The 14859-nt window shown below is 43.0% G+C and overlaps 1 protein-coding gene across 1 annotated transcript in view; it reads left to right on the top strand.

Moving 5' to 3' along the window:
- Positions 1-14859, top strand: part of PCSK5 (proprotein convertase subtilisin/kexin type 5) — a 436962-nt gene that overhangs the window by 351161 nt on the left and 70942 nt on the right. The window contains exon 22 of the mRNA XM_066604156.1: positions 8624-8760. Within this exon, the coding sequence (XP_066460253.1) occupies positions 8624-8760 (137 nt within the window). The remainder of the gene's footprint in view (positions 1-8623; positions 8761-14859) is intronic.

Below are 14859 nucleotides of genomic sequence, written 5' to 3'. Positions count from 1 at the left end.
TCATTTCAATGGGCGGACAGCGCTCCTTTGATCGGGCCCGTTTCACCGAAAACGCTGCTAGCTGCAGATTTTTCAGCGAATCGTCGGCCCCGGTCACGCGATTTGCGGATGCGCATCCGTCATGCGATCCGCAAAAAACGCTCGTCTGACCGAGGCCTATGAGTGAGGGTGGGTCACTTGGCTGTTGGACCCAGTAGTTCTCCTGGTAGTTACACCAATGGCTATCTTGAACCCATGTGCAATTTACACTATGAATGAGGAGTGAATATACTTTTAGCACATACAGAGTCGAATCATATTATTATGACCAACAGCTAATATTCAGGGTAACTGCCATGTGTCGCACAGACAGCCTCTAGATGGGCCAGGAGCAGGGGCATAGCTAAAAGTTCATAGGCCCGGGTGAAATAGCTCAGCATAGGGCCCCTTAAACTATGTTTCATGGCCAAACCTACCTTAAAAGATCCAGGGCACAAGCCTCGATACCTATGTGGTGATGCTGTACCTGACTAGTGTTGTTCACTTTGGTTTTCATCTCTGTTCAACCCAGACCGACGTGACTGTTTCTTCCAACTACCACTTCTTTCTGCACAATTTGCAGAACAGACATCTTTGACTCCATGTGTTTTCCTAGTACATGCCCACAATATTCACAACCCCCCCCCATCCAGCTGCCCCTTTTGACAGTGCCAGTCAACTGTTGCCCTAATAAATAATCTCATATAGACTGCTCCCCAGCTGTGTCATATGTTGCATTGTCTTGCTGGAAGATCCCATCTGCCCCCAGGAAGAAAAACAGTATGTATGGCTGTACATGATCAGCAAGGAGGGATTCACAACCAAATCCATTCAGAGTGCCTTCCACATGGATGAGCGGGTCCATAGAATGCCACAAAAAAAATTCCCAAACCGTAATGCTGCCGCCACCAGCTTACATTCTTCCGGGAATGTTTGCAAGATGTTTGTTCTCTGATGTTTCTCACCTGATATGCCAACGTCCATTCTTTCGATGAAGGAGAAAATGTGACTCATCAGAGAAGGCAACCAACGTTCACCTCTAACGTCAGTGGCATGTTCGGCTCCACAGTTTCCATGTTGGTTACTTCCAATGGGGCCATTTGTCTACTCACTATGCACTTTTACCACCGAACCATGAGAACAGTTCACAAACTGCACTGTTTGAGAAGTACGGCTACCCGTGGCCCAAAAGCCAAAGATTATAATCATCGCTTTTTGCAAGTCTGATAAATCGCCCCTTATACCTATGACAACAACTTGTGATATATAAGCAGACAGCCTATTGCACACTTTATATGCCCAGTCCATGATGTCACTTCCTTCATGGGCTGCACTGCCAACATCAAGTAGGAGGTGGTTATAATAATGTAACTCGCCTGTGTAACATAGTATGTTAGGCTGAAGGGAGACAATTTCCATCTAAGTCAGCCTGTTTCCAACCCTCCTTGTTGATCCAGAAGAAGGAAAAAAAAAACCCAATGAGGCAGAAGCCAATAAGCCCCTTTGGGGGAAAAAAATCCTTCCCGACTCCATAACAGCAGTCAGAATAATCCCTAGATCAACATTTTAAAATTCCTACCTGACTCCAAGACCCTTATTTAATGCCTATATCCTGTAATATCATAGCACTCTAGAAAGGCATCTAGTCCCCTCTTAAAGTCCTCTATCGATTTTGCCATCACCACGTCCTCAGGCAGAGAGTTCGACAGTCTCACTGCTCTTACAGTAAAGAACCTCCTTCTGTGTTTGTGATGAAACCTTCGTTCCTCTAAACGTATATGTATGTGAGACATGTTCAATTCCTCCTTTTTCTTTTGAGCTTTCCTACTAGTTATACTTTGGGCCATTTGAGCAGATTTTACACATTCAATTCCTTTAACTTTGCTATTTGGGACATAACTATGGTGCTTCCTTACCTTCTCTTCTTTGCTCATCAGTTGACATTATAACAGTATTTTTAATATTATACAGGGGGATTCAAAAAGAATGGTGTAAAAGTAAAGCTGACATGTAAAGATATAGGAACTCTTCAAAATTTAATGCCCCTTACAGATATTTGATGTTGGCGCCGTTGGTGATATGGCTGATGTCAAATCAATAGTCCAGTTCTGTCCAGATGTGCCCTGGCCTATGCTATGTTATCAATTCAACTGTAGCGGAGATTGTTTTAGGTAGTCAACGTTGTGTGGCATTGGGGCTACAGAACATCTATAAAACTAAAACTCATTCCGGCTGGTAATTAGCAATTCATGCATGAATAAATCAGCTTTACTTTTGCACCATGCTTTTTGACTCACCTTGTAAGCGCAATGCAACTAAGGCCCCCTGTCCATCGCTAGCGATATTCCGCCGTCGGGGAGCAGGGCAGAGAACTGACAGCTCTCTGACAGATAGGCTCACCGCAGAGAATTGCGGCATGTCGTGATTTGAGTCCCGCGAGTGGAGAATCGCTATGATTCTCCGCTTGTGGACAGGGGGGCTGCGCTTTCCATAGCAACGCTATGGAAAGTGTGCACTGCGTTACTCATGGCCGGATCATCGCTGTGAGTAACGCAATGCACTATAGTCCATGGACAGGAGTCCTAAAAGTTTAACTGAACTTGTAATTACTATGAAAAGAAAACTTACAAATCAGCAATAGCTACCTAGAAATAGTTTTAACACCGATCATGAAAAAAAAAGTTCCACTTTCATGTGAAATTTCATTAGAAGTCAACATTTCAGTAATTGGATAATTTCATTATTTAGTATTTGAATGACTGAATGACAAAGAATCTAAATGTGATTTTACCCAATAACTGAATAGGTTTCAAAAATATATTTTTTTAAAAACACAAATTAACTGTAATTTTAATGTATAAAATTGGACTGGCAACTTTAGCTATTTTTTTTTCTAACTTTTGGTTAATTAATCACAGCCCCATCAAGAAGCTTGTTAATATATAAAAAATGTGGTTCTTCATTAGCTGGGATTTTCTTCCACTCAGATTCAATAACATTGCCTAACCCATGAGCAAGAGCCCTTGTTCTTGCCTCCAGACACGTGCCTTTACAGAAAGGTGCCAGTCAATATGATCAAAGCTAGCCTCTAACCACAGAATCCCTGGGCCCAGGTTTCCCAGCCGCCATGAGAACAAAACAAACAAACATACCGTACCTACATGCCATTTTTTCCTTGTTAATGTATGTGCCCATATAGAAGTTGGCTTTTTACAAATACTTCAAGAGTCTGCTAGGAATACAGGACTAACCACAAAAAAACAGTAGCTACCAGGAGCGAGGAAGAATCAATTTCACAGTCTTTTCCGTTATATTAAACACGCTTTGTTTTTTGTTTTTATTTTACAAGAGATGCCTGGGTAATGAAACAGGGTCTATGAGCGAGCGCCGGCGTTAACAGAAACCCCGTTTTTCTAAGTAACTGAACAGAATGTGATGTCCAGGCTCCTCGTGTCATATAGGAGAGTTAACTCTGAACTGGAAGGTTTGGTTCTGACAATACACAGAAGTGGGAAGAGAATAAAAGTATGTTTTCTAAAAATGTTCAAAAATGTCAGCAACGTACTCTACTGGCGGTAACTTAAGGAGCTTTTAAATGGAACGAATTATCATTCAAACAGTCACTCAAAAGAGCAAAAATGAACGATGATCGTAAACACAGCCAACTGTCGAAGGGTTCCATCGTTCGTTTCATGCAGGCATAAAAGTCATCGTTCGCTAATCATTCAGTTTAAATACTGATCGTTGAGTCGTTCTCATTCACTTATACAGTGAATGTGAATGACTGAATGACTTGTCTAGCCAACGATGTATCTGCTTGTATAAACAGGCTGCCCAAGCGAACTCTGACGTTGTTCGCTCATTCAAACGACGAATCGGCAGAAAACTAGAAGCGATGGGATGAGACAGATTAGATATTAGAAAAAAACTTTCTGACAGTGGGGGTGATAAATGAGTGGAACAGGTTGCCACAGGAGGTGGTGAGTTCGCCTTCAATGGAAGTGTTCAAACAAAGGCTGGACAAATATCTGTCTGGGATGATTTAGTGATCCTGCGCTGAGCAGGGGGTTCAACCCGATGACCCTGGAGATCCCTTCCAACTCTACCATTCTATGATTATGTATTAGCCAGGGTTGCCACAATTAATGGACATTAATGAATGCATTGTTTCACATTGTGTCAGTTTCCTAGACCTTATGTTAGGTGATCTACTAGGGCACTGGTCCCCTATCAATGGCTCGGGAGACACATCTTGCTGTTTGGCTCGCCGTGGGAGTGCTAAGTTGTGATCATATGTGCTGGTAATTAACATTATTGCAGATACATCCTAACTACCAAACAGTGCCGATTTAGATGACATAATACTAGATGTAATACTTTCCCCACATGAATGTTAGGTCTACATTCGGTGCAACATGTGTCCAAGATTGCACTAGATTCATGCAATATCTTAAAAAACAGTTGCACCCCAGACCTCTGGACTTAGGAGGAACGTACAAATTTTTTATTTCAATCCACAATAAAATAGTTCCATATATAATCAGATGCATAATTTCTCCAAAAAAGTGTAGCGACTAGAGATGAGCGAGCGTACTCGCTAAGGCAAACTGCTCGGGCGAGGAGTGCCTTTTGCGAGTACCGGCCCGCTCGTCTCAAAAGATTCGGGTGCCGGCGGGGGTGAGCAGTGAGTTGCGGGAGTGAGCAGGGGGGAGCGGGAGGGAGAGAGAGAGATCTTCCCCCCCTTCCTCCCCGCTCTCCCCCGCCGCTCCCCCCCCCCCCCCCCCCCGCCGGCACCCAAATCTCTTGAGACGAGCGGGCAGGTACTCGCATAAGGCACTACTCGCTCAAGTATTTACCCTTAGTGAGTACGCTCGCTCATCTCTAGTAGCTATGTTTCAGACAAGCAATTTACAGGTAGAACTGCACAGCAGGGAACCCTATTAATACCCGGACAAGCAGTGGCAGAAAAGTGCGGCATAAATTTAAGCCCCTTGAAGTCTGATACTCCGCAGCCTGGGTGGGAAATGTTCCTACACTTTTTCGGAGAAATGATGCATCCTATTATATATAGAACCTTTTTATATGGGGATTGAAATAAACCATTTTTTACACGCCTCCTAAGTCCAGACGTCTGTGGTGCGATTGTCTTTTGGGATATTGTGTGAATGCATGAGACCCTGGGGCAGTAAGGGTCTACTTTCGCACACAGCATTCAAGTGTTTCTAGGGACTGGTGCTCCCTGTATTACATTAAAGATTGCACTATAGACCTGCTACATTGCATCTGAATGTGGTCATCAGGTTTGGTTTCTTGCAATTGTCGTGTTGTGCCAACTTGCTAGTCATGACATGCTCACATGCATTTACATGAAGTTGCGATATAGTAGGGCCATGGTACAATCTTTGGCTGCATAACAAGTGTTGCGTCTAAAAATGTCCAGTAGCCCTAGTCAAAAAATTTCCCTACATTTTTGAGTTGAACGTGGCTCCTGGACATCACTCAAAGTCGAATGTGGCTCACAAGGATAAAAGGTGGAGGACCTCTGTACTCAAGGAACATGCGAAAGAATGTGAGGAACACAATGGATATGACTTAAATTAAGCATGCCTTTCCTGATGTGCTAGTGAGCCATAATTCTAGCCGTCAAAGTAGCATGTGAGAGTAGCAAGTAGAAAGTTGCAATTTTTAATTTGGCTGTAAACTGAAGACTTGGAAGGTGTCCCAGAAGAATGGCCAATGCAACAGTTTTTGTGTGCCAAGTGTAGAAACTGGTCATACAGTTCACAGCAGTAGGGCATATTTTCTAACATTACAAGTGGCAATGGTGGCATCTTCCCTGGTGGATACCAGCACAGTTAGTCATGTGTCACTGACCTGGATACGAGTGATTTAGATGCCCTTATGTTGCTCCCTTTGCTTGCACATTGAACTGTGGGTTCACTATGCAGCTCCTCTATGGCAGGTATCTCAGGTCTGGCCCAGTCACAGATTGCCATACTTGACCACTTCCCTCCTCTCACTTGTTCCAGTTGGCCACTAACTGATACCAATACTATGCCCCAACAACAAGAGAGGGAACAAGACCCCCAATATATAAGTACTGACTTCCTAGTGACACATGAGGCATGCAACACTCTGTATAGTCAAGCCATTCAGACATCTTGGTGTTCCTTGTGGTCTAGGCTCTCCTATATTACCTAGTAGGTACTACTGGGACAAACAGTATAAAACAGTGTTATGTCAGCAGAGCAATAACCTTATTAATACACACATTGTATAGCAGAAGCCCTATGGAGGTTCTCCTTCATAACTTGCACAGCTAATACTGCTGTAGTGGATTTTTGCTGTAGATGATGGATGATTCTAAACTGTTTAGTTTGCACAATGCTTATGAATACAGATCACTGAGCGTCAAGGTGACTCCTAACAATCCTAATAATATATTGTAAGGGGGGGGGTATAATACCTTATATATTCCTGCTGCGGAAGACCAGAAAAGTTGAGCATTATGTTGGTTACTAACTGATTTAACTGAAGCAGTCTCTTTTCAGAATATGTTCTGCAGTATCTGAGGTACGTCCAGGGTCACTTGCAAGATACTAGAGGGGCAAATATTAGTATAGAGACCCCGTTTCTGGTTCACATGACACTTCCTTCAACCTGAGACAGAAAGGCCTGAACGTCTGCTGTAGAATCTCTTAATAATAAAAAAAGGAGGAAATTAAAGGGGTTCTCCAGGCATCGACTGCCGGGAAAAGCCAAGGTCGGAGTGGAAGTGCTACTCCGAAAACCTGTGTAACGGCCCACGCTCGTAATTGTAAGCACAGCTTTCATTGAAATCAATGGGAGCTGATGAACTTGTAATTGCTGGCACAGGTCCCATTGATTTCAAAGAGAGCTGAACTTGCAATTACAAGCACCAGCCACTATATAGGGGCCGGAGCAGTGCTTCCACTCTGGCCCTTGTAGATATGATACCCTCAAATAGCTAAAAAAAAAAAAAAAGAATGATGCTACTGAAGGCTTTTAAATCTTCTTCATCAGGCTTCTAACAGGACAGAGCTGTGGAATCATCTGTATTCATGTACTTAAAGGACAGAGACATAGTGTGATAGATTGCATTTTAAACAATAACAGAACAGGATGGGGGGGAGAGAAGACCTTAAAGGGGTTGTCCCGCGCCTAAAGTGAATTTTTTTTTTTTGCCCAGTCCCCCAGTACCTGTAAAGGAATACTGCTGCCAGGTGTTATTAAAAAAAATTCCCTTACCTGAATCCCCATTCAGCAACTTTAAAAAATCTTCTTTCCAAGATGGCTGCTGCTGGTCTTCTCCCACGATGCACCACAGGTCTTCTCCCATGGTGCACTGTGGATGTTCTTCTGTCTGAGCTCCATTGCCGATTCCAACCACCTCATTGGCTGATCGGCACCATGTGACGGGGCGGAGCTACGCGATGACGCTGAGAAGGGGGAGGAGCCAGGACGCAGCTCGTGAGGACCCTCCAGAAGGGGATTCCTCTCTGCGCAAGCGCAACTGTTCCGGCGACCAGAGAAGCAGTTGGCTCATCGCCATGGAGACGGGGACGCCAGCACCAGGAGGGGGTAAGTGTATAACTTCTGTATGGCCAATATTTAATGCACGATGTATATTACAAAGTGCATTAATATGGCCATACAGAAGTGTATAACCCCACTTGCTTCTGCGGGACAACCCCTTTAATTAGTCCACGCACTGAAAATCATATGTTGCCTTCTATGGCATTAATAGTACAAAAGTACTAAAGTTTAATGTACAATTAGGAATGCATCCCATACAAATGACTGGCGGCTGAATCTAATGTGTTTCATACCGTTTAAAGGTCATAAATAGCAGATTAGTGGGGTGGGGGTCCGATAATCAGCTGTTTGAAAAGACCATGGTGCTTAGGTGAGGCCTGCAGCCTATTACCAGCCTATAACTTCACACCCATTGGTCACATGACCTATGTGCAGTTCAGTCCTATTCAAGCGAATGGGATTAAGCTGCAATACCAGATACTGCAGTACAATGTACTGTACCTATACCTATGAAGAGATTGCAACACTTGTCCAAATGTTGTGGCCTCTTCAAACTAACTGGCGGATGTGCTGGGAGTCGGACCCCAACTGATCTGCTATTGATAAACTATCCTAATGGAAAACCCCTTTAAATCAATGTTCTCAGACATTGTAACTTTACAGCAGTGTACTTTATGATTTTTTTTGTGTTTGCAAAATCGGTCCAAGTTTCGCACTCGTGTGAAATTAGCCTAACTCTACTACGTGGGCTCTTCTTGGTGCAGAAGATCAGCTATATGACGCTGTTAGGCATCCTTTAGTTGCTCCTCAAGTACAAATCCAGTAGTTATGCTGCTGTTTACATTACTGCAGTTCAGATTACTGCCTGCAATGTGTGAGGGGGGCGCATTCTGCACTTTGAGCATTTATTAATTCTGGTTTCTATGTGAGAAGGATGCATGTCTAAATGGATGGATGACACTGTATAGATATTGACTACATCCCTAGTTAATTCCTCATGCAAGTGATATTATTAACCCTTTCATTGTCTTCCCTCTTTTTGCCACAGGTTCCTGGATGACGGACAATGTGTGTTATACTGCCCAGCTGGCAAATATGAATTAGACAGGCAATGTCATATGTGCCACCATACTTGTTTAGCGTGTAATGGAAGCGAGCCTGACACATGTACATCCTGTGGCGCTGGTAAGTCCTCAACGACACAACAGGATTGTCGTTGGCTACATAAGCAATTAAATCTCAGTCTAAAAGGTTAATGGGAAAAAATATGAATTTCAATTTCCGCGTCAGCTTTTAGTGACTCTATACGAATGATATCGGCCTCCCGAGTGCTGGCGTCATCAGAGAATGATAAAGTCTATAGGGCAATGGGATTATGTGTCTGAAATAAACAGCACAAAAATAAAGAGTGGGAGAATCGTGCTGTTGACATAAAAAGTTGCCGATGCACTGCTGGACCTGTGATGTGGAATCGAAAAATTGATTTCCTGCTGCAAAAACGACATCAAATGGAGCGCTCAGTGTGGAGTAAATACTGTTCCTCAGACCTTCCCTGTGGGGTTGGCTCGTTAGAGCTGTAATAAACTGTCAGAACACATTGCAGCGGATATTCTAACAATACAGTAAAAAGCAAATTTCAATGTATCAATCTGTACTCTGACATAAGTGTCACAACCTCTTCCTTTAGGTTAGAATGTCAGCCCACAGACTCACATCATGACGGCCTATTGAGATGGATGAATGACACAGAAGACGAGTGCTGGGACCTCTTTGTTGGGGATTATGATGTAGTTCCCAGTTAGACCATCCTCTTGTATGTTAATGATTAGTTAGAAAGTTCCGGAAAGTTTAGGAAATTGGTGGATGTGCCAGTTTTCAGGCCTCGTTGACGTTCTGATAGGTTTGAGTAATGAATTATAAAAACCTAGACCTTTGTTTAGGAAATGGTTGGAGTAGTAAAACCCTCACCAGGAATGATGACCTTAGAAGACTGCCTGGGATCCCTTTTTTGTAGGTGCCAGCTGCCAGTTATATCTACCTTCTACCATGTCTGAATGTGGAGTTAGAAGAATGCTGGGTCCCCTTTCGTTAGGATATTGATGGATGTACGGGGTGTAGCTAAAGGGTCATGGGCCTGGGTGCAAAAGTTTATCTTGAGGCCCCCCAACTTCTCTTAATCTTTTAACACAAAGGCGTAGCTTGAAGCTTCAGGGCCCCGATGCAAAACCTGTAACAGGGCCCTCAGGTATAATGCTTTATTCATAGTACTGGGCTCCCTATATGGAGAAGAGAGGCCTTATGGGCCCCCTAAGGCTCCTGGGCCTGGGTGCAACCGCATCACCTGCATCCCCTATAGTTACACCAGTGCCAGTCTCTACCTACACCAATGCATTCTTTTAATACTTCCGAAAAATGTTATTGAAAAACTGCTAGAATAGTGCATTCTAAGATCTATAGCATTCATATTTTTCCAGCAAATGAGCTATGTGAGAGCTTGTTTTTTTTTTTGTGGGAAGAGTTGTAGTTTTTTCAGGTACATGTGACTTTTGGATTGCTTTTTATTGCATTTTTGAGAGGCAAGCTAAAGAAAAAATAGCGATTCTGGTTTTACTGTTCAAAATGATTTTTACAGCATTCAGCATGAGTGACAAAATATTTCCCTTGTCTGGATCATTACGAATGCGTTAATACCTATTATGTGTCGCTTGTTTGAAATTAATAGGGGTATTTTATCCCTTTATAAAAAGGGATAAAACGGTTTTGTGGGGAAAACATATATTTTTTCTTAAACTGTTTTTGTTTCTTTCAAGTAAGCTTTATTGAACTTTTGTCGACGATATTTTTTAGTCACTTGAAGATGTGATCTTTTAATTGCTATTATAGTACACCGCATTACTTATGTAGTGCATTCTACTAAATGTATGACAGCAGCCTATTAGACTCTGTCAGAAGAGGGGTCTAATAGGCTGAGTTACATGGCAAACATGGAGGCCTTCGTCAGGCTGACCGGCTGCTGTGGGAACTCATTGGTACCTTGCAATCACACTGTGGGGTGCCGATAGGTGACAGAAGAGGCCCTTTTTGCCTGTAATCTGCCTACATGCTGCAGTTACAATTGATTGTGGCATGTGAGGGGTTGAACTGCCGGGATCTGAGGTTTCCCCACTACTAGCAGTTAGAGCAGGAGCCTGGCTGTCAGTACTCAGCCAAGCCATCGCCAGAGGTACGGTATAATCAGGATCATACAGTATTTTCACTGCTCAGAACTGATAATGCAGTAAAGTCGAATTGTGGGAGTACAAGAATTGCAAGTTGTATGACACCATTATGTACCATTATTATGTACTTACTCAATCTGGACTTAAAGGAGTTCCTGGATTCCCTCCCAAATGTTGTTCATCACTGCATATTGTTAAATTACTTGTGACACTAAGAACAATAAATATACAACATGGAAGTGTCTGAGTCACAGCAGTCTATGGGTATAATGTTATTCACAAGGCATTTATTAGGAAAACATCCATTGTTGGATAAGACTTCGGGCATAATAATCCAATCCATTCTTCTAGCTCATGTGATTGTGAAAGGCTGGACTGTGAAGATTTCATGCGCCTGGTAATTGTAGATACAACCAAGATCACGAGTCGTTAGGATTGTAGTTAGTATATATGATCCTATTAAAGCTGTAAAGCCACCTTTCACCTTGTTTGGATCTGTCATGTTTCGTCTAGATACATGATATAGTTTACATGTTCAGCTCTCATGTAGAAAAGGCAGCAAGGTTCAGTTACTTTTAAGAGAAATATGCTATGTTTGTATATTGTACCTGTGTATTTTCCCTTCGATGGAAATATGGTGAAGACCGAAGAAGATGGAGATTTCAATTATTGCACTAATATTTAATGTATATGTACAATATACTGGCCCTTTAAAATGCGGTGCACTTTGCAGTATTTCTGTGGTGCTTCCTGCAGTTTTTCGGTCGAGGAGGGGTCATTAGACATGTGGCATTTTTTTTAATGCGGGTCAAGAGAGGTGTCGTTTCTCCTTAAGGAGAGCACCCAAAAAAGTGTTTGGAGACACCAAGGGGGTGAGTAGGTCGGAGGAAGGGGGCATTGTCTCTCCCCAAGGAGAGCACCCAAAAGGTGTGTGAGAAGATACCTGAGCGCTGAGTGAGGAGACTTATCAGGCCATGCATGCTCCTCTGGGTAATTTATGCAAATAAGGGAGATGGAACAATACCTCTACAGCGCCACCTATTGAATGGCAGCATTCCTTCAAATCAATGTATGACTCTTCAATAGGTCTGTAAAACAATGATTAGGAATAGGAGACCGAGCTAGAAAACTATACACAGACAGCTATTTCGGGGTGTTTGCCGCTCATCAGTATTAAGTAGGTACATTGATTTGAAGAAATGCTGCCATCCAATAGGGGGCGCTGTAGAGGTATTGTTCCATCTTCCTTATCTGCATTCTTTTTATGGTGATGCGTGTTAGTGCTGAGTATAAATATGTTGAGGTCTCCATCTCACATATTCTCCCCTATGGTGTCATTTAGGTTCCATCCCAGTTTCCATTTCCATGCAATTTTCTAAATGGAAAATGGACATGAGGTCAGAACTAGAGTCGGTTTCACAAACCGTAATGTGTAACCAGCCTAATGCCTGTCATGGGTGATGAACCGCTAGTGAGTAACCAGCACTAGCTTCCATACCATAACTTTACAACAAGTATTGTGCCCTTTGTTAAGCACAAATATACCAAAATTGCATTTGGCAACAGACATACCTTAATACATAGGGCTTGGCTTTGTCCTTCTCTCCAACACATTGTTTGCCTTATCAAACTTGGCCATAGTGAGACATTGGAAATTACCAATATTCCCAATATCGGTGAAACAGTCACGTTGATCAATCAGACCTAAATATATATGAGAGAATGCCTGCTTGTAATACATAGTCATTGCCAAAATGTCATAATATATGGACAAAATGCACCCAATGTATAAAAGACAGAATATGACTTCCCACCTGAAATATTCCTTTAAAGGGGTTGTCTCGCGAAATCACGTGGGGTTATACACTTCTGTATGGCCATATTAATGCACTTTGTAATATACATCGTGCATTAAATATGAGCCATACAGAAGTTATTCACTTACCTGCTCCGTTGCTAGCGTCCCCGTCGCCATGGTTCTGTCTAATTTCGGTGTCTTCTTGCTTTTTTAGACGCGCTTGCGCAGATGGATCGGAAGCATCGGCGTTTTGGCTCCGCCCCTTGTATGCGTCATCGCGTAGCTCCGCCCCGTCACGTGCCGATTCCAGCCAATCAGGAGGCTGGAACCGAAACACGTCATGGGGCGGAGCTACGCGATAACGCGTACAAGGGGCGGAGCCAAAACGCCGATGCTTCCGAGCTGAGCCGAAGGGAGAAGATCCATCTGTGCAAGCGCGTCTAAAAAAGCAAGAAGACACCGAAATTAGACGGAACCATGGCGACGGGGACGCTAGCAACAGAGCAGGTAAGTGAATAACTTCTGTATGGCTCATATTTAATGCACGATGTATATTACAAAGTGCATTAATATGGCCATACAGAAGTGCTTAACCCCACTTGATTTCGTGAGACAACCCCTTTAAATACCTATATCCACAGAAGTTATCAGGAGCTATATAAAAACACTGGAACGTTACCTGGTAGTTAAACACTGTCTACTATATTCTTTTCTAATACTTATTAACTGTACCATTCTACGATTCTAAGCTTTTTTTATCAAGAATATTTGACTATATATACTTTAAGCTCTTGCTCACAACCTGAAGGTTGCGGATTCAATCCCCGCTTGGTTCAGGTAGCTGGCTCAAGGTTGACTCAGCTTTCCATCCTTCCGAGGTCGGTAAAATGAGTACACAGCCTATTATGGGGTAATAATGACTGGGGAAGGCAATGGCAAACCACCCTGAAAAAACAGTCTGCCAAGGAAACGTCACCCTAGGAGTCAATCATGACTCGGTGCTTGCACCAGGGGACTTTACCTTTATGTACCAAAAAAGTACCGTATATAACTTTTTTTTTTTTTTATGAAAACTGCAATGGACTTCTCACTATGTCCTACTGATTCAACATGTTACACTTGGTTCTGAACTTTTACAAAATGTAACTAAAACTATTAAATCGAAAGGTCTGTTCGGCTGTTTCTGCCAGTGCCGTAGACACTAGAAAAGCTTGCACAGTGGGTGGCGACTAACAGAATGGTATTTAACAAGGAAAAATGCAAAGTCCTACATCTGGGCAAGAAAAATCAAAAAAGCACATACAGAATGGGAGGAGTTGGGCTAAGCGGCCGCACGTGTGAGAAAGATTTGGTTATACTAATAGATCACAGACTGAACATGAGTCAACAATGTGATGCAGCAGCCAAAAAGGCAAACACAATGCTGGGATGTATTAAGAGAAGCATAGAGTCTAGATCAGGTGAGGTCATTATCCCCCTCTACTCTTCCTTAGTCAGACCTCATCTGGAATACTGTGTCTAGTTCTGGGCACCCCTCTTTAAAAAAGACATAGACAAACTGGAGCAAGTTCAGAAAAGAGCTACCAAGATGGTGAGCATTCTGCAAATCATGTCCTATGAGGAATAGTTAAAGGATCTGGGAATGTTTAGCTTGCAAAAAAGAAGACTGAGAGGAGACTTAATAGCGGTCTACAAATATCAGAAGGGCTGTCACAGTGTAGAGGGATCAGCGCTATTCTCATTTGTGCAAGGAAAGACTAGAAGCAATGAGATGAAACTGAAAAGGAGGAGACAGAAATTAGATATTAGAAAAAAAACTTTCTGACAGGGAGGGTGATCAATGGTTGGAACAGGTTACCACAGGAGGTGGTGAGATCTCCTTCAATGGAAGTGTTCAAACAAAGGCTGGACAAATATCTGTCTGGGATGATTTAGTGATCCTGCACTGAGCAGGGGGTTGTGCCCGATGACCCTGAAGGTCGCTTCCAGCATTATATGATTCTAGGCTTTGCATAAAATGACGTGATGCATGCTTGATAGAGATGAGCGAGCATACTCGTCCGAGCTTGATACTCGTTCGAGTATTAGGGTGTTCGAGATGCTCGTTACTCGTAACGAGTACCACGCGATGTTCGAGTCACTTTCATTTTCTTCCCTGAGAAATTTGCACGCTTTTCTGGCCAATAGAAAGACAGGGAAGGCATTACAACTTCCCCCTGCGACGTTCAAGCCCTATACCACCCCCTGCAGTGAGTGGCTGGCGAGATT

Source organism: Eleutherodactylus coqui, chromosome 5, assembly GCF_035609145.1.
Source record: "Eleutherodactylus coqui strain aEleCoq1 chromosome 5, aEleCoq1.hap1, whole genome shotgun sequence".
NCBI classification, from domain to species: Eukaryota; Metazoa; Chordata; class Amphibia; order Anura; family Eleutherodactylidae; genus Eleutherodactylus; species Eleutherodactylus coqui.
This window is presented reverse-complemented; position numbering and strand designations above follow the sequence as displayed.